Consider the following 19,287-nt stretch of genomic DNA (forward strand, 5'->3'; position numbering starts at 1 on the left):
TCCAGGGGTCATGCTTGAGCGTGTGTGAAGGGTTGTTTTGCAAAGGGAATTAAATATTACGCAAGGGGGAGGGGGCGTTTTTAATTGGATTTCTCGTTTCTCTGTTCCAGAATTATTAGTTCCAGCATTATTTATTATACCGTATAAATCCTCAACTAAAACCTTTCCCCGGAGCTTCCGGTAGGACTATCACAAAGAGTGGTAGAAATGCCTATTTTGTGAATACCGTACTGTATTGCCGGCTCTCTATTAATGAACTGAAAAGTGGAATTTTACTATTGCGTGGAGGGGATTAAGCTATACACTGTATGGCCCAGACTTCACGATATAAAGATCAAATCATGAAAAAGTGAATCCACATTTCCAGTGCCAGCAGGTTCCAGTGTACAGCAGCACATAGTAAATCGACCTGTGTTTACACATTCAGGCTAAGGCAAAATGAAACAAATGGGTGACATGCTTTGTTTTGGTCCGTCTGGCAGCCTTTTCATACTGGGTGTCCTTCAGATGTGGTGGACTTCAAATTTGGAAGAATTGGAATTGTCTAACTCATCTGAACAGAACCAGGCGCACACTAGATGCAGAATTAAAAGTCACAATTTTTCCATGCCTTAGCTCAGTGGTTCTCAATCCTTCTAATGCCGTGACCCCATAATACAGTTCCCCATGTTGTGGTGACCCCCAAGTGGGTGTGGCCACCAATAAGAGGGAGTAGGACAGCAAGGGAAAAGGGAAAAAAATGGCGGACAGCGTGGTTTGGCGACCACTGTGAAATGGTCTTTCGACCCCAAATGGGGTCCCGACATACAGGTTGAGAACCACTGCCTTAGCTTTATGTTTTCAAACTTCTAGAACTGCAGAATCAAAGACTGAATTAAAACATTAAGAGGAAGGTGAATGAAAATGAAGTGGCTTCAGTTGTAGTAGCCCTTTCTCAAGTTTACGGAGTGTTATTTCTAATATGTAAAGCAGGTGTGTAGTCTAGGCTGACATATCAATTTAGATAAAAGTGCCATTCATGTTTATTCTCAGAAAAATACACATAATATTAAAAATGACTAGAAGAATCAACTCAAGTTCAATTTTCAGCCAAAGATATAAGAATTAGAATTAGATCTGGGATGTATGAAACTTTTAAAAAACGAATGTAAAATATTCAGTGAAAATATACAATATTTCAAAATTCTGCAATGTGTTCATGATTTTTTTTTAGATTGAATAACATCATATCCTTTAGATTGTAAAGATGGCATATAGAATCTACAATCTGCCACTTAAGATGCCTGCAGAGTTATGTAACATAGGCAGAATGAGTGGAACTGCTAAGGGGCAGAATAGGAAATGACAGAATTGCATACACACAATCCAGAAAATCTATTTAATTTTGCATTTAACAATCTCAATCATAGTGCAGTAATGAATACCATAAAAAGTTCAGATCCATCACCAAATATACAAGAATAAATAAATACATTTCAGCTGTAATAAGTGAGATTTCCTTCTCTTGATCTCACTGCAATCTATACATTAATCATGAGAATTTCTTGATTAAATAACATTGTGACATCAACTTTTTATTACTCATACGAGCAGTTTTAGGTTATTATATTTTATAATTAGTTTGTTTTTAGCTTCATTTGTAAGTTAAGATATTTAACTATAAGTGTAATACCAGAAGGAAAATATTAATTCAGACATATCCCCCGTTTTTTTATTCTGAGCTCTAAACATTTAAGTGCTGATATTCTGTACTAAGTCATTATTTACCAATAGAAATTGAATCTATTTTTATGCAGATGATTAGAAAAGTATCTATTTGAGACGGATAACATGAGTTTCCACAAATAATGACTGTTATTCAAAACTACCCCCAATCTGTCTTTGTAGATAAAAAATGCCAGATGAGGGTTGCAGAAAATAATTTTTATGTACTGTCGTTCAACTGGAATAAAGCTACTTTAGAGGTGAAAATGATGCAGGAATCAGGAGCATGTTTTGCTGGGTTTCCAAGAACTGAACATTCTCCCGAACTGAAAATAAGAATTAAAATACACTCTCTCAAACTTATAAAAAAGCAGTGATAGGCATTCCAAGATACACAGTAATATCTTACCAGCTGCTACCACTCTGGCATCTTCATGGGCCATATGCCTTCCAGTTGCCCGGATATCTGGATTCTCAAACCACCAAAGTACATAAACTGTGAAAGTAAAGCAAGAACACAGTACTAGCACAGGGTGTACATACAAATCTATAGGACAAATTATGACATTCAAATTCCAATGTCTACAAACAATTTTCTGCCTCTAAGACCTTCTCTGTACAATTCTGTAAAAGACACAGCTAGTCATAGAGGTGAGTAAGGAAAATTAAGTATATCAGTTATGATACAGAGGCATGGTATTGCTCTAGAGGGGGAATGTCCAACCTTGGCAACTTTTAAGACTTAAGGACTTTAACTCCCAGAATTCCCCTGTCAGCATGGCTGACTGGAGAATTCTGGGAGCTGACGTTCACAGGTCGTAAAGTTGCAAAGATGGACACTCCTGCTCTAAAGTTAAATTACTGTATTTCATGTTCTGCGTATTAAAATTTCAGCTGTAGTCCTAGCATTTCCCCCCCTCAAATAAAAAATGGGTAAATGTTTTCCAAAACTTCAGAAAGCTATTGCCAATTAGCATAGATATGAAATAGATGAAGCAACAGTCTGGCTCATTGTAAGGCAACTGTCCTAAATATTTTTCTCCAAATATTTAGATAATACTCTTAGGATGTTAGAAATGTGGATGCATAGCCATTTGCTATGAACATAACTTGTTTGAAGGGCAAAACAAAAATAACTTTCAAAAGGTCTTATCTTTTCATCATTTTAGCCATTATCTATCCACTGCAGGATGAAGGCCTCTTCCACATGTTTCCAACCAATACGAGTGTATTAGCATGTGCAAGAAATAGACCATAATCTGCCACGCTGGTTCAATGTGGGTTGGCAGATGTGATTGGTGTTAGTCTGGGGTATCCATCATAGCCTATTTGCCTTGGGAGACTCTTCTGGACATATACATGTCTAAAGACATAGCCCACAATTTCATTTACCCACAGAAGTCTCTTCGCCTCATCAAGGCTCTGATCCTAGGAGTCTCATCTTTTAAGTATGACTAAATCTGGACCCACCTGACCCCTTTCCGTCTTGTTCCTGTCCTATAGTAACAGATGTTAACTGAGCACATATGAAGTTATGGATCGTAGGAATGTTAAAAATATATATTAGGGCATGATTTTTTTATTGGAAATATGAAAAATATGAGCCTGTACCTGTATTAAGAAATCCATATTCTGTGTGGAAAAAGCCAATCAGTTTTGCATAGCCTTTACTAACATGTGCATCAATAGCTGCTTTGAATGAATTTCCCCATAAAGCTGGTCCACCTGGTTTCAGCTGATAAGTCACCAACTCATAAACCCCTGTAAGAAAATGTCATTTTCAGGTTATTATAGGTAGTGGGATAAAAACAAGCAACTCATTTTTTACAGTATATTATTTTTATATTTTCACCACTGATCTAAATTCAATTTCATTTTACTTTTTGCTTTAAATCTACGCAAGCTTGGGTTTAAATTTACTTTTGGTCCATAATTCAGAATTACATTTGTTTAGGTATGCCCATCAGTCCACAGATTCCATGCCTGTCTCAAACAGAAGAGATTTAAATATAATTTGACCACTTAAAAAACCCCATTTTACCAATATACGAAATCATTTTAAGAGACAGCAGTAGACATAGTAATTTCTCTCACACACATACATACACAAATATAAATAAGGACTAGAAAAATACGATACCTTTTAAAATGAGATTAAAAGAATGAATATTTTGAAGTATTGTTTGGTTTCAGTCCATAGCTATGGAAAGTTGCAGAAATATGGCAATTCCCAATTTTGTTTCTCCCACTAGCCTGTGGGGTTTTTTTTGGGGCATATATGTATCTTTACAGGCTGGTTAGAGCCAGGGTAAAAAAACAGTAAGTGAAAAAGGAAGGGAGCTGAAACTTATTACCTCAGTTAAGATTTATGGATTCCAATAACATAACTAGGTGTGGTCTGGGTTCTTTTCTTATCTTTGGAAGCCATTTGGGGGGTATCAAGTTAAACCGGATGTGACAAAGACTGTTGCAAGGCAGGAGGTTATTTCAGAAGCTGCTAGTGTGTTGTCATCTTGGCTCGTCCTCTTATTCCTCAATAAGAAACTAATGAATATTTTAATCAGTTGCACTCCATAATTCTAGCAAACCTCTGTGATACCAAACCCACCAATATTACTATCTTCCTAGACCATTTCCTCAAACACTTTCTAAATTTCTGTGGAATTCAATTCACCGGCTTTGAAAATCAGTACAACAGGTTAAGGAGCAAGAAAACAGACCTTCTTTTGGTGGTGTTCCCAATTCACACCAGGGGGCCATGTAAGCAATTTCCATATGCTGCTTATCCAGAAGTGGAAGAATTGTTGCCAGTTTTTCCTGCCATTCTTTATCATTGACTACAGCCTTCCTTACAGATGCTCTGTGTGCAAAATTATCTGTGGGAGGAAAAAAAAAAAAAAGACTGAACTCCTAAAGCCATGTCATAATTGCTTCCATGATAAAAGTACAAAACTATAGAGAAATAAACTTAATATTTTATAAGAAGTTTTAACTTAATATTGCTACTAGAGAACAGAACTTTCTCAAATGCAGCCTTGGAATATGCAGTCTGCCCGCTCCTATTTTCTCTTTGAGAACTTCATATGATGTTTTGCTGAGCCATGCACTGAAGCATAATACTACTACTTAGGAAAATTGTGAATTAAGCTCCAAATGGTTTCAGCAAATGTCAGAGACTCCAGCTGTTGAAAGAGAAAGACCAGGGCCTTCTTTAAGCAGTTATAGATTGTGAGCTCCGATGCTTCAGAATTCTCCAGGCAAGAATGGGAATGTCCATTGCCAACTTTTCTAACTGGCAGGCAATCTGATGTCCTTTGGCAAGCAGGATGGTTAGTCTGGCCTTTTTCTATTGCTTAGTTAACAAAATACCAGTTTATGCTGGCGTATAAGGCGACCCGGCGTATAAGACGACCCCCGTCTTTGGTGCCGAGTCGCATGCCTAGAACGTCGTCTTATACGCCGGAAACTACCAGTATTTCTGACGTATAAGACGACTCGGCGTATAAGACAACCCCCGACTTCGGCGCCGATTTTAACGCTTGCGGAAGTCGCCTTATACGCCGGCATATACGGTAGTGCTTTTAAACTGGCTTCATTAGCCCCAAAGGTCCTGAATCTCTTTTGGATGTTGTTATTTGTAACCCTGAGATGGTATCCATATAACCTAGTAACAGACTTCACAGAAATAACTTTTAAAAGGCACATTCAACCTCTTTGAAACAATACCATGCAATTCTTACCATATTTCCAAATATGAAATGCTTTATTCATTGCTCCAAATTCAGCTGTCCAGAATCCAATCATTTGTGAGTGAACCATACGAATCTTAATAGATTTATTGACCAATTCAAGGAACTCCTTTGCCTTTGCTGGCTTAATGTCGTAAGTACAAAGTTCATAGATAGTGCCAACTTCCTGTCTGGGTCCCGTAGCAAAAGATGAACAAGCTTGAAACACGTTTGGCTTTAAAGAGACAAAAGCATAAAAAAATTAGGTGGAAATGACAGTTTCTGGATTTGCAATCATGGAATATATAATTTGATCAATAAGATACTACCTGGGAATTTTAGCAACTAACATGTTAAAGCTTCATTCATGTTATAAGTTTTGCATTTTAACAATATAGGTAGTCCTCGACTTACAACCACAGTTGAGCCCAAAATTTATGTTGCTAAGTGAGACATTTGTTAAGTGAGTTTTGCCTCATATTACAGCCTTTCTTGCCGCAGTTGTTAAATGAATCACTGCAGTTCTTAAGTTAGTAATACGGTTGTTAATTGAATCTGGCTTCCCTATTGACTTTGCTTGCCAGATGGTCGCAAAAGCTGATTACATGACCTCAACTGTCATAAATATGAGTCAGCTCCATTTTGAATTTTGATCATATTACTGTGGGGATGCTGCAACGCTTGTAAGTGTGAAAAACAGTCACTTTTTTCAGTGCCACTGTAAGTTGAGGACTACCTGTAATTCATTGGGATCAAATGCAAGTTTCAGTGCTTTAGCACTTACTGTATTATGCCATTCATCTTGAAGACGTGTAGAAAAATCCAAGATAGAGAGGAAGTAAGAAAAAAGAAAAACTGAGAAAGAGTTCATTCAGTTAATGATCTGTATCTTCCTAGACTCCCAAAATCCATTATAAAGGAGGAGGTGTTATGCATGAAAAAAATGCTCTGGAAGCTCACAAGGGGGGTTTCTGTAATTAAAAGTCTGGTTAAGCAACTGCTTCCTGAACCTGAAGTGCAGGTGGCATTATGACAAACATTTTCAGTAGTACACAAGAGCTCATAAAAAGATACGGAAGAAGTGATGATGTCTAAGGAAACTTTGATCTGTGAATTACAATAGTACCTTCAATTGTTGCCAGAGAAGAAGACATTTTTAGATCCGGACTTTCTTATACAAATGTATTCACAAAGTATCATACACTTCCAAAAGTAGAAAGTGTTTCGGACTCTGTTCAAGTATCACATCTTTCATTAGAGTAACCTATTTTTTCAAGCTTATGTCTAAATCTGGAAAAGAAAATGCTGATGCTTTAAGGAATGTTTTAAAGCTTGAAATCTCCAAAGCAGCTTTTAAAAACGTATTAAGAATCTTCAAAGGAATTCTCAACGCATTTGCATTTTTTTTTTCAGCTCACAGGAAGACTTGAAAAAAATCAGGCTGGTTTGACAAAGGGCAGACAGGTGATGCTGCTGTCCAACATCTGACACACTCTTTCCAAATAATTTTTTTTTCAAGCCTTAAGATACATACAGAAAATGGCAGGCACACATCAATGAGCTCAGAATCAGAAACAATATGCAGAGGGTTTGTATTTTCCAAGTCCTAATGGAAGTAACTTATCACGCATAAAGTGACTCTAATGTAAGTTATTATTGTAAACATTTATCTAGAAAAAATATTGAAATAATTAAGATGTACCTATGAAATGGAGCAATTTTCATTTTTAATAAAAGCAAATCTTTTTATCAACCAGATTCTGAATCAAACTGAATCATGTTAAGAAAGTGTTTATTCATGAACATATACTGAATTAGTTCACATGATTAGTCCTTACACGGTTTATTGAATAAACCAATTGCCTGGGTTCACACATTATGTTGCAACCTCAATGGCCCTAGCCAGGAACTAATTAGAATTCAGAGAAATAAGCTAAAACGAGGGTGAAATGCCAAAAGTATTAAGAGTATTCCAAAGAAAAATGTATGCCAATCCACATCTCTTCAACTTGCCAGAAATGGCAGCAGATGGACCAGGAGTTGCACTGTATACTCTCTTAGGACTTTTAGATTTTGATGAGGTTCAAACTTGGTGGGATCTTTTGCTACTTTTTTATATAGAAAGGACAGTGAGTATACACAATAGCACCTGATGAAACCTTGGTAGCACATCTTATCAGTGATTTAGTTCCAAATCAGTTAATCCTGGCCAGAGATTTTTTAGGAAAGGGATCCTAGTAAAAAAACATCTGGGGATGGTCTGGTGACATATCTTGTCAATAACTTGGGAATCCATATAATTAACCCTCTGATCATTATTTTTATGGGAAACATTGTTTCTAGTGTGCAGCATCTGGAAACAGGGATCAAATTAGAGAAACCATGCTGTCCTTTTTCTCTGAATTGTTACACCAAGTACATATTAAAGGCAGTATTTCTCAACCTTGGCAACTTGAAGATATGTAGACTTTAATTCCCAGAATTCCCCAGCCAGCAAGCTGGTTGCAACACTGCTCAAGAGTAACCTATACACCATGCTGTAATTCACAAAGCTCGCTAAGTAATTTTTTTCAGAGCATGCATAGGAAGAAATTTATAACACAAATATACTGGAGTTGACCAACACTGAGCTTCAGGGTTGAGTGACAGTGGTCTCTCTAGACAACAGATTTCCTGCTGTTTTGCCAGCAACTATGGCTGACATTTTCTTAAGAATTCTCTTGTCTAGACCATGGTCACTTTACCCTGAAACTCAAGACTGCCTTGCAACACAAAGCTTGCTAAGTAAAACACATTTTGTCTCGGCTAAGTAACTGAGTGACTGGCTGAGAATTACTCAGCTATGTTATATGTGCAGAGTTAATGTGATTCACAGCACTATCTCCTTGTCATGATGTTCCATGATGCCATTATATACTGTACATTATGGTATCCATAAACTATGGATTGCAGACTATAATAGTTTGGTAAACCCAAATCAAACTATATTACAATTTAACATTTTATGAAGTTAGACAATTATCAACAACAAAATCAATACATTTCACGTATCCTATAAACAGAAATTCTTTCTACATCAATTTACACGAGAATCTACATTTGATTTGATTTTATAAAATATGCATACGTCCAATATTCTTTGGACTGAAGTGGCATAGAAGCCTGAATAAATAATAAATAACAATATTCTGGCTATACAGGGCAGAGAATATTGACATTTGTGACACTGTCTTTCAGGAATGTTTTCTACCTTTACTAATTTTTCAACGGGAAAAGCACTGATATCTTCCAAGGAAATGCAAGATTTCTAACACAATTTAGAAACTACCATGCTAATCAATGAGTAGAAGCACAGCAAAAGATGTGCATGTAAGCAGTCCATGGTAAAATATCATGATCTGTTTCATTTAGGAACCGACAGTGCATTTTTCATAGCATCACGCACCACTGCTCATCTCTGGCGTTAGTTCATAACATGCTTTCCAAGCCGTAACTTTCAAGCCCCAGACAGAAGCGCTGCATTTTTCTTGGGTAGCATTTCTTCAAAGATGCCTAAAAATTAATACACACATATATTTGAAATCTCACTTCAATCAAAAATCATTCCATTTTCTCCTACATCTCTTCCATATTATGAAAGTCAAAATCTGATGTTGCAGAGATTTATTTTATTTTGATCCAGCATGTTTTTTTAAAAAACCACTGAACCATTGGCGCAGCTCAGCTTTAACTTCCGCCATGTCATGTCAATAAAAATGTTCAGTCAGTAAAAATGTTATTTGTAAGGATAAATCACTAGAGATTAATAGTAAATTACAAAGTAAAAAAATACTCATAATCCTAAACAAAATTTAGACATTGGCATTAAGGTCTCTTGCAGCAAAAGTTAAAATTGATGCAGTTAGACCTCCCTACGCATACAACATATAGGAGGAATTCGTTTTTTCAACATAGCATAAGCACAAAACATACTGACGTGCTATTGAAAAATGCATTTGCTATGCAAATTTCTTGTTGTACCAAACCTCCAAGGCTACTAATGACAATGATATTTTTATCTGAAATTGTCTAGGACTGGTAAAATCCTCTGAAGAAAATTATGTTAGAAATGTACTACTAAAACTTGCCCATTTGTGGTAGAGAGAAAAGTCATCAAATGATGCTTTTTTATACCATGGGGAGAAACAGTATCATTTTCTCCACTCTCTGGAGAAAAACTGATTCAGTAAAAATGGGCCATCAAGTGAAGAAGTGAAAATGGTATCAGATTTATACTGATAATTTGTTGATGATAATTTACTTCTTCCAGAGTTTCCATATTTTGTTTTTCTCTCTTAAAGGGACCCTGTCCCTTTAACATTCACATAGGCTTACTTAACGTGCAAAAGTATTGATGGGAGAAGCATACATGTTTGATTTGTTACACAACTCTTAAAAGCAGAGAACCCTTCAGAGAAATGAATCCCTTTATATTCTGTCAGCTTCTACTTATACATTCTTAAGAGTTCATTTCCCAATTATCTTTCAATCAGCAAACAGTTCTTTTGCCACTGTTTCTGTCAAAGTGAGCTCGATTTCTGATGATTCTATGATATGCCCATTTGTTTTCTTGGCAACAACACAGAAATGTGGTTTGGCTTTTTTCATAGTGCCAAACTCACACTGTTCTTTAAAAAAAAACATTTAAACTGTTAATACATTCAGAGTAAATTTATTGATGAATGCTCAGTCTAAGACATGAATATTTGGAAAATACTCCTGATCAACTGAATATTTCAGACTTGGGACAAATGAAATGAAATGATATTTGAGCTTCAGAAATGGAAGCACATTATAAAATTAAAATCTCCTTTCAAGTGAGTTTGAATCTTAGTGACATCCTGGAGGCAGATAGACCCCTTATGTAGGTATGTAAATAGAGGAAGGCAGAAAGGAAAGAATCAAGGGGGCATGGTCGTATGGAGCCATATTATATCAAATACTATACTATACAGGTAGTCCTTGGCTTACGATCACAATTTGTGTTGCTAAGTGAGACAGTAGTTAAGTGAGTTTCCTCATTTTATGACCTTTCTTGCCAATGTTGTTAAGTGAATCACTGCAGCTATTAAATTAGTAACACGATTGTTAGGTGAAGCTGGCTTCCCCATTAACTTTGCTTGTCAGAAGGTTGCAAAAGATGATTACACTGCAACTGTCATAAATTTGAGTCAGTTGCCAAGCATCTGAATTTTGATCACATGAAAATGGGGATGCTGCAATGGTCATAAATGTGAAAAATGGTCTTACATCACTTTTTTCAGTGCTCTTGTAACTTTGCTCACTAAATGCACGCAACCCGTCTCGGCGAAAGCGAAACACAAGAGTTGCAGCTTTATCTTCCAAGAGGGTCTTAACTGAAATCGCAATAAATCCCGGTCTGTTTTAAAGGCTGCATCGCGGGCCTTGTGTGCCGGCATCTTAGCAACAGAGGGGGAGAGATAGATAACCTTTACCGTCACTTTTTTTTTTTAAATGTGGGCACACTGGCTCACATTAAAACTGAAATTGTTGCCTGCTCTGAAAAGTGTACACATACCTAACATGCATATTGACATGCTATATACATACATATCACCCTTATGTATAAATGCATCTAAATATCAATCACTGTCCATCACTGACAGTGGCGGGTGTATGGGGCGGGTGTGGGGTGAGGAGGAGGTGCGATCCCGCCCGCAGACCTCTTTCTCTAGGCCAGTCTGGAATAGCAGGTCCCATATGGAAAACATGTATAACAAGGTCGAGCAGGCTCCTAACGATCCGCAGGCGGGCAGAAAAGGACAGGTGGGTTTCCCAGGGGATTTACCTGGGCGCGGAAAGGCTGTGCCGCTGCTGCTCTTCTGAGAAGGCGGCCAAGAAAGGAGGCCACGCGGAGACCCAACATGGCAAGGAAATCAGTCGGTGCCCAGAGCCCACGTTGAAGAACGAGAGGGAGCCACACTGCCCTTCCTCTTTCCTTACGGAAGCCCTAGGGGACCAAACACCAAGCCTTGGTATTAAGAGCGGAAAGTGGGCGGGCGGGCTGGCGCGGGAGGCGTATCGCGAGGCGACACTTCCGAGCGGCGGGAAACGCGCGTGATTTGATTTTGCGCCTTTGAGTAGCCCTTTCGCTTTGCTTTCACACATCCGAAATCTGTTTTAACACGCGTTGCTATATACTTGCCTACTGAGACGAATGGGCTTTTCTAAAACTCCGAGGTCCCTTTCTCTGTTGTTCCCACTGCTGTTAAAAAAAAATGGGATCTCATCTAGTGTTGCTGCTTCAAAGCAGCAGATTTCTTTAATAGCCCAGTTTTTCGGGTGATAGCAAGGCTGGGTTCACAGCGAGCTTCGGACAGGTGAGTTTTGGACGAGTGCTTGGTGCCCGTTCTTTGATGGGTTAATGCAATATTTCTCAACTTTGGCAACCCATCAAAGAATGTGGACTTCAATTCCCAGAATCCAAAAATCAGCATACCGATTGGGGAATTCTGGGAGTTGAAGTCCGTACATCTTAAGAGTTGCCAAAATTGAGAAACACTTACTTTAATGTTTCCTTTGAACTCAGCAATGTAGATCAGTTGAAAAACTGTGATTAAGGTAATCACAGATAACTTTACTGTGGTTGCATTAATCACGGTTTCTCAACTGATATATATTACTGAGTTACTGAGATAACTATCATGTTATGATAACTATGACAGCCCCAAAGGTTAGTTTGTCCCTGTCTTCTATTTACTTTGAGGGAAGGATATTATATCCAACAGAAGTTTTTCTTTGACATGAACAGTCGAATAATAGAACACTTTAGCAGTTTAGCTTATTTAACAATTTAAAGGAAGTTGGATTCTCACCTATCAAGCCATTATTTAATCCAGTGGGCCTTAACCTGGGTGATATTGCCTCCCAGGGGGCGATTTCATTTTTCAGGGGGGCAATGGAACGAAAAGGGGCAATGTGAGGGTGAAGGAACAAAAAGGGGGTGATATGGAGGCGATGGAGGGAGACGTTTTGGGGACACTCTTGAGACTTTTTCGTACAGTGAATCGCTGTATATATGTCATACAAAAACGTCAGATAGCTCGCTATTAGTGGATTGAATTGTGTTTTCAAATGATCCTCCAGCTAGCTTCAGTACAGAACACCGTACATATGTGAATACGCATCGTTTATCTTTATGCGCGTTGCTCAGCAGCCTCTACCCATATAGTGGTGCACCATTGGCCAGAATGGGTAGTGCTGGAGGGGGGAGCGCTTCTTTCGAAACATCGCATGCTGAGTGGCTGTCCCCTGTGACATCAGCTGTAATGTTGACATCACAGTTTGAGTTTTCAGCTTCGTTTTCAAATTTTTGTTGTGTGTCTCTCTGTATTGTACTTTTTTAGCGTGCACTCCAGTTTCATGTTATATTTTCTTTGTGTCTTTTTAATCTTTTTTATAGTGTGCGTGACTATATATACTTTCCTCATATCTTAATTTAGTTTCAGAGTTTTCGTCTTGAAATTCTTAGTTCCTGCATTGCGGTTTGTTCTTATGCCCTTTTTATATTTCTTTTTGTGTCTTAAATTTCACTTGTAATTCTATCATTAAATGTTACTGTTTTTCTTTTCGGGCATTTCACTTTCTTGCAATTGAATTTTGTTTTCAGTGGTCATTACATTTAAATGTCTTGAATAAATAAGATAATAATGAAATACATGTTTCACGAAGTTTGGGAATAAAGTGCCGGGTGGCACCAAAATTTTTCACACAGTTGAGATATGGGAAAAAGACTGGAAATAAACTATTTGCATCGATATGTCCTGATGACAATTTTAAAGAAAACAAAAAAAGTGTTTGCATAAATTGAAGAATTATTTCCTATCTTGTGATTGAGAGGTTATGTTGGGGGAGAGGAGCGATGACAACTTCTTCATTGGCTCAAGGGGGCGATTTGTTCAAAAAGGTTAAGAACCACTGATTTAATCCACCCATGAGAAGTAAAGTTTGCCAAGTGTCCAACAGTGGTTGGATTCATACAACATGCTAAGGTGACACCAAACAGGCCACATGTCAATGTGAAAAATGGTGCTTAAATTTATCCTGGGCTCTAGCTGAAGGAAAGCTCATTATGCAGCTTTAAATTTTATATTTGACGCTTGAACTAGGCTCAAGAAAATTCAGTCTTAAACAGTTCCATTTCTTCAAAAATGGCAAACTGCTCATGTTGTTCAACCAATGGGAAATAAAATGTTAAAAAAATCAAAATATGCAATAGGGCTACATTTCTGTGCCTCTAGTCATTGTATATTTTTTCTTGAGGAAAACACATCTAACAGGTACACTGAAACAATATTGAAAATAAAACTTTTAGTTAATCTGGTCACCCTCAGCAATGAATATTAAAAACTGCACAACTATATTCTTCTGCCTGTGTTTCACTGTTTTGATTGGCAAGTCTTGGAGTTCTTTAAATGCTGCCACACTGCTGGGGATTATTTTAGCCTGGAAAAGGCTGATAAGACAATCTTGTCTCCACAGAAATTAGATTATGAAATCCCTGATCTATAGCCATGCTGAGTAAGCATAATGGAAATTGTAGTCCAGTGAGATATCTGGGGACCCGGATTTTGGAAGAGTCGTCTAGTATAAATGTGACAAAATGCTTAATACTAAATCCTTAAATCGATCACACTTTTAACTGCTTTGCTGAAGTTCTACTGCTCTTGCCTCCTTATTTTTCTAAGTTAGGACATTTTATAAAGGATTATACATTTATGCCAAGAAATTGGTTAATTAACCTGTAGCATAATCTTCACGGTAATATTTCACTTGAATCACAATCATAAAAGCATGGATTGTCAAACGTCATTGTAATTTTGTCATTATTTTAAATCAGTATTTAATTATATCTATTCATTGTGTTTTTAATCATAATTTTTATTGAAACGAGGGACTGCTAATGCTTAGAAATGTAGCACAATGACTGCATTTTTTGCTGCCGGCATTTAAAATGTATAATGTAAATATGCTTCTCAAATTGTTATCTGAAAAATAATAGGAGGCTATTGTTAGGTTTGTTCAGCAAACAGAAACAAAAAATAAACTCAAAACTTCTGTTTTTAGTAGTATCAACTAAGTGCCGATCTGGTTGTAGAATATATCTGGTTTCTTCCAGAACCTGTGTCAAGAAAAGAGCGGGCACAAATATTAGCCATTGGAATATAACAGCTTGGTTCTGTGGATGGAGCAGATAAAGGTGAAGCTAGGATGGTCTAAGGCAGGGGTAGGCAACCCAAAACACTTAAAGAGCCACTTGGACCCGTTTCCCATCAAAAACAAAACACTGGGAGCCGCAAAACCATTTTGATATCTAAAATGAAGATAACACTGCATATATCCTTTTTTACCTTTATTATAGGTGTGTGTGTGTTTGTGTGTGTGTATGTGTGTGTGTGTGTATATATATTTATGTATATGTATGTATGTATGTATATACACACACACACACAGGTAAAAAAAGGATATATGCAGTGTTATCTTCATTTTAGATGTCAAAAGGGTCTCTCTCTCTCTCTCTCCCTCTCTATCTGCCCTTGGTCTGCCACTTCTCTTCCCCCGCTCTCTCTCTCTCTCTCTCTCTCTCTCTCTCTCTCTCTCTCTCTCTCTCCTATCTGCTGCTCACCTGACAAGCTTCAGGCTGTTGTCCAACAAGATCAGGGGTAGGCAACCTCGTCTCTTTTATGACTCATGGACTTCAACTCCCAGAATGCCTGAGTCACCCTAGCTGGGCTAGCTAGCTCTCTCCTGCCCTTCCTGCTTCCTGCAGAGACGCAGCAAAGGGAGGAGCTCCGCCCAGTAAGTTTTTCAGCTCCTCGGAGAACACTGTGAATGCACTCTCTTTTTTATACACACACACACACACACACACACAAAAACCACACACACACAGAGAGAGAGAGAGAGAGAGAGAGAGAGAAAAGCAGGGAAGCGCAATTCCTGTCTCTGTCTCTCTCTGCAAAGGCAGAAGAGGCTGGGAGCCGCAGGGGAAGGCTCAAAGAGCCGCATGCGGCTCCGGAGCCGCAGGTTGCCGACCTGTGGTCTAAGGGCACTTTGTTAAATTTAAGAAAAAAAATACTAAGAAATGGGTGGAGATAGAGAAAAGAGAGTATCCTGTCAGATTACATCACTTTATTTATTTATGTATTTATTTAAATAAATAATTTATATGGCTGGCAGCCTCACAACAGTGACTCTGAGTTGTGTACAAAGATTAAAATCCAAGAATTAAAACAATAATTGAGCTGCACTGTGATAAGATGGGCGTCCAATAAATGTAATAAATAAATAACCCATAGCACCCAGGTAAGTGACACTTTCCAGTCATAAAAACACATCAGCCACACCAGGACTAGCCTAACATCCTGACCCAAACATCTGGAGAAACAGTTAGGTCTTCAGAACTTTATAAAAGAACAGTAGGACTGGGGCCATCTGGATTTTCATGACAATGCTTATGTTTAGCACTATTTACTGTTGTTGTTATTAATTGCGAAGTCGTGTCCGACCCATCGCGACCCCATGGACAACGTTCCTCCAGGTCTTCCTGTCCTCTACCATTTTCTGGAGTCCATTTAAATTCACACCTACTGCTTCAGTGACTCTATCCAGCCATCTCATTCTCTGTCGTCCCCTTCTTCTATTGCCCTCAATCTTTCCCAGCATTAGGCTCTTCCTATTTACTGTATAAATCTTAAATAGAATAAGAATCTGTTATATACTGTAGTTGGGTAGCTTCTTTTACAAGAAATTTGATAACATGTTCCAGTTCAAGATGTGGACATAAGAAAACCTTCTCATTGTGAAGGTTGTGGGGATAATGTTTTAGCATTTATTTTCTTCCCTCCCCCTGCCCCCCATTATGTATTTTATTTTGTTGCAAGCCACCTACAATAAGATGAGATGGGTGGGTATATAATAAATTCAATAAATAATAGCTGTAAAGGCCAGTATAAAAGTAGACTATTATTGTAACAATTGTTCCTCATTTTGTATGTGAAAAAAATTTCTTGGAGCAATTAGCATACAGCAATGCAGATTTTGAAATTTCAGGCTATATTAAAATATTAATATTAAATTATTAATCTTTTTTAAAGAACATCTTTTAGCAGTAACTGAATTTAACACTGTATAGATTGGTTTCTACGAATAAAATTAATTATAGGATCTGTATGAAGTTCCCTTATTAAAATGTTAAATAAAACTGGTTCCTTTTACGTCTGGCTTGAAAAGAATAATATGAAGAATTGGCCCATCTATAAATAAATGCTTTCAGCTACATTCACTGTACTGTATAGGCAGTAACTGTACAATTGTGATGTTTTTATTTCATTGGCCATTTGTTTAGAATCACAAAGGGAATCCAGGAAGATAAGTTTGTTTGACAAGAAATAATTCTATTTGAAAGTAAAAGTACAGTATCAGTTTCTGCAGCTATAAAACAAATTCATATCAATTTTCATTCAATAATACAAATCATTATATAAATTTCCTTACTAGATTGGGCCCCATATATGTGAAGAATACATGCAGGGAATGATAGGCTGGGATATAAAACTGAATTTAAACAAGCAGCAAAATCCATGTTTCTTTAATTTATGCCTGAGATTTGTAGCTGATGTTTAGCTTGGTCACTGATTAATTTTTAAAAAACCTTGAGGGAATTGCTTTCAACTCTCTTTTGCTCTTTAGACAGTAGACTGAAACTTCTTTAGGTATGGATATGTGATTTTTTTTTTAAAATTTAGGGTGAGAGGGGAAAATCTTCAATTTACTTATTTCATTATAATTTCATCAAATTATTCATAAAAGATAAAAACTCTGTTCCTATATACCAGTGTCTCTGAACCTTAGTAACTCTTAAGATGAATGGACTTCAACTCACAGAATTCCCTTTCATTTTCAAATTGCTAAGGGTCATTAACACTGCTATACTCTGTACTATACAGGAAGGTTATGCAATTTTCTGAACAACAATATAGAAATGCTTTGCCATTGCCACCTTCCAGACTATTTTTACATCTTCTCAATCTAGCCTACATCTGTTAGATTTCATGGAAGTCTTCTATCCAAGTACTAACCAAATTCAAATTGCTTTAGCTTTTTCAACCATAGTCATGGCAGCCTAAATGCTGTTCTATGTGAACATTTGTTTGTTTGTTTGTTCCTTTGATGCTGCCCAACTCCAAACGACTATGAGTAGCTCATAGTATATCAGATAATATAAAAGCAATAGGATAAAACGCAACAAACAGCAAAAGCAAACTTGAACAGAAGGAAAACAAGAAAGAATAAGATGGCAACCTAACAGACACCCCCAAAATCCCAGAGACATCTAGCATCCAGTCAAGGAGGATCCTGGGAGAATAGCCTAGTTTTTTTAGGGCACCCTGGAATGCCAATAGGATGGGTGATATCTGAACCTCATTCCAGAGGGTAGGCAACCCAACAGAGAAGCCACACTGTCTGGGTCCTGATAGATGACATTATTTAATTGAAAGAAGTATGCCAACCTTGTTAGCTTGAATCGGTCGGGCCAGTAACCAAGGGAGATAGGATATCTTACATATAAATGGGCCCTCTGCCATGTAGGGCTCTTACAGATAATAACCACCATTTTGAATTGCTCATTGAAGCAAATTGGAGCTAGGGCAGCTGAAGAGAAGTTTTACATATATAATGATGTGTGGGAAAGACCTTGGGAGACGGAGTGAAGTGATGCTGCATAAAGAATGGCAACGTAAGTGGGTGGGGCAAGAGACTAAGAAGGGATCCTCCCTAATTCTTTGAGCTGTAAAGGAGATGGCAGGAGATTTGTATTTTCAGACTACATTCTGTTAGTGTAGCTTTACAATAAAGTAGAATTAGCTTATCTGTTATCTTTTGTGTTTGGTCTGCCTGGTAAGACTGGCAACATGAGTATTCCGAGGCACGCCCATCACTGCGTGTACTGCTGTATTTGGCACCATGATGAAAGATTTACAAAGTTGAGTCAACAATGTAATGTTTGCACAAGCTAAAGTATAGGATTTTGAAATTTCGTATTCTGTTTCTTGCAGAGAGGAACCCAGAAGGTTATGGAGGAAGAAAACTATCAAGACATGTAAGCTTTTTTTGTTGTAACTGTTGTTGTTCATGTCTATAAATAAATAATAATAATTTATTGAATGTATATGCTGCCTGACTCATAGTTATTCTGGGGATTTATAAATACAAAATTTAAAAGAAGAAAAACAGTAAGACAAAATAAAGAGTAAACACGGCAAGAATAAGAAAACCGGACCAGAAGGAAGGAAAATAATCCACAATACGTAAAGGGACATTCAGTTACTCTCTCTGAAGACCCGGGAAGAGCCAGTTTTTCAACATCCTTTGAAACATCATGGGGGGGGGGGAGTCATTCAGATCTTCGCTGGAATCTCTTTTCAGAGAGCAGGTGCTACAACAGAGAAAGTGGGCTTCCAGGGTCCTGATAGCAGGAACTCAGAGCACCAAGCCTACAAGGTCAAATCAACTTGACAAATTAAATGAGAGACTGGTGGTCTTTCCCATAACTAATAAATACCTGTATTTGTAAGACATACAGGATTGTATCTTGTTAGGCATATAAATCTAATAAATATTTGTGCTGACTCCTCTCTGCAGTTCACTAAGTGTTGCTTCTACCTTGTTAAGTTTTAGGATTCTCATGCCACTGGTAACTTGTTGCTCCTGAGTACAACTTTAGCTTTGCTTCAGGGTTGCTTCTTTGAATAGCAAAGACATCTTAACGAGATAGACAAATCAGCATGACTCG

At 37.6% G+C, this 19,287-nt stretch overlaps 1 protein-coding gene across 3 annotated transcripts; it reads right to left on the reverse strand.

Moving 5' to 3' along the window:
* Positions 1 to 1,364: 1,364 nt before the first annotated feature.
* On the reverse strand, positions 1,365 to 11,478 carry LOC120311455 (protein NipSnap homolog 3B-like). Of its 3 annotated transcripts, XM_039350974.1 has the most exons (7): positions 11,281 to 11,438; positions 6,217 to 8,984; positions 5,445 to 5,667; positions 4,425 to 4,580; positions 3,316 to 3,465; positions 2,114 to 2,200; positions 1,365 to 2,030 (listed from the first exon to the last, which is right to left on the reverse strand). In XM_039350974.1, exons 2-7 carry the CDS (start codon positions 6,301 to 6,303, stop codon positions 1,954 to 1,956), a joined length of 780 nt encoding a protein of 259 aa, XP_039206908.1. In that variant the 5' UTR covers positions 6,304 to 8,984; positions 11,281 to 11,438; the 3' UTR covers positions 1,365 to 1,953. The 3 variants fall into 3 exon arrangements, with proteins under 3 accessions (XP_039206908.1, XP_039206906.1, XP_039206907.1); XM_039350972.1 differs by having other exon boundaries at positions 1,365 to 2,200; XM_039350973.1 differs by lacking the exon at positions 6,217 to 8,984 and having other exon boundaries at positions 1,365 to 2,200; positions 11,281 to 11,478.
* Between the last annotated feature and the right edge of the window lie 7,809 nt (positions 11,479 to 19,287).

Source organism: Crotalus tigris, unplaced genomic scaffold (assembly GCF_016545835.1).
Source record: "Crotalus tigris isolate CLP2741 ecotype Arizona unplaced genomic scaffold, ASM1654583v1 scf7180000018368.3068619, whole genome shotgun sequence".
NCBI lineage: Eukaryota > Metazoa > Chordata > Lepidosauria > Squamata > Viperidae > Crotalus > Crotalus tigris.

Coding starts and splice junctions, on each gene's coding strand:
- LOC120311455 (XM_039350972.1), bottom strand. CDS start 6,303: ATGAACTCTTTCTCAGTTTTTCTTTTTTCTTACTTCCTCTCTATCTTG. Junction 4,581..5,444: donor ATTTCATATTTGGAAATATG/GTAAGAATTGCA, acceptor TTCCTCCCACAG/ATAATTTTGCACACAGAGCA. Junction 2,201..3,315: donor ATATGGATTTCTTAATACAG/GTACAGGCTCAT, acceptor TTACTTTCACAG/TTTATGTACTTTGGTGGTTT.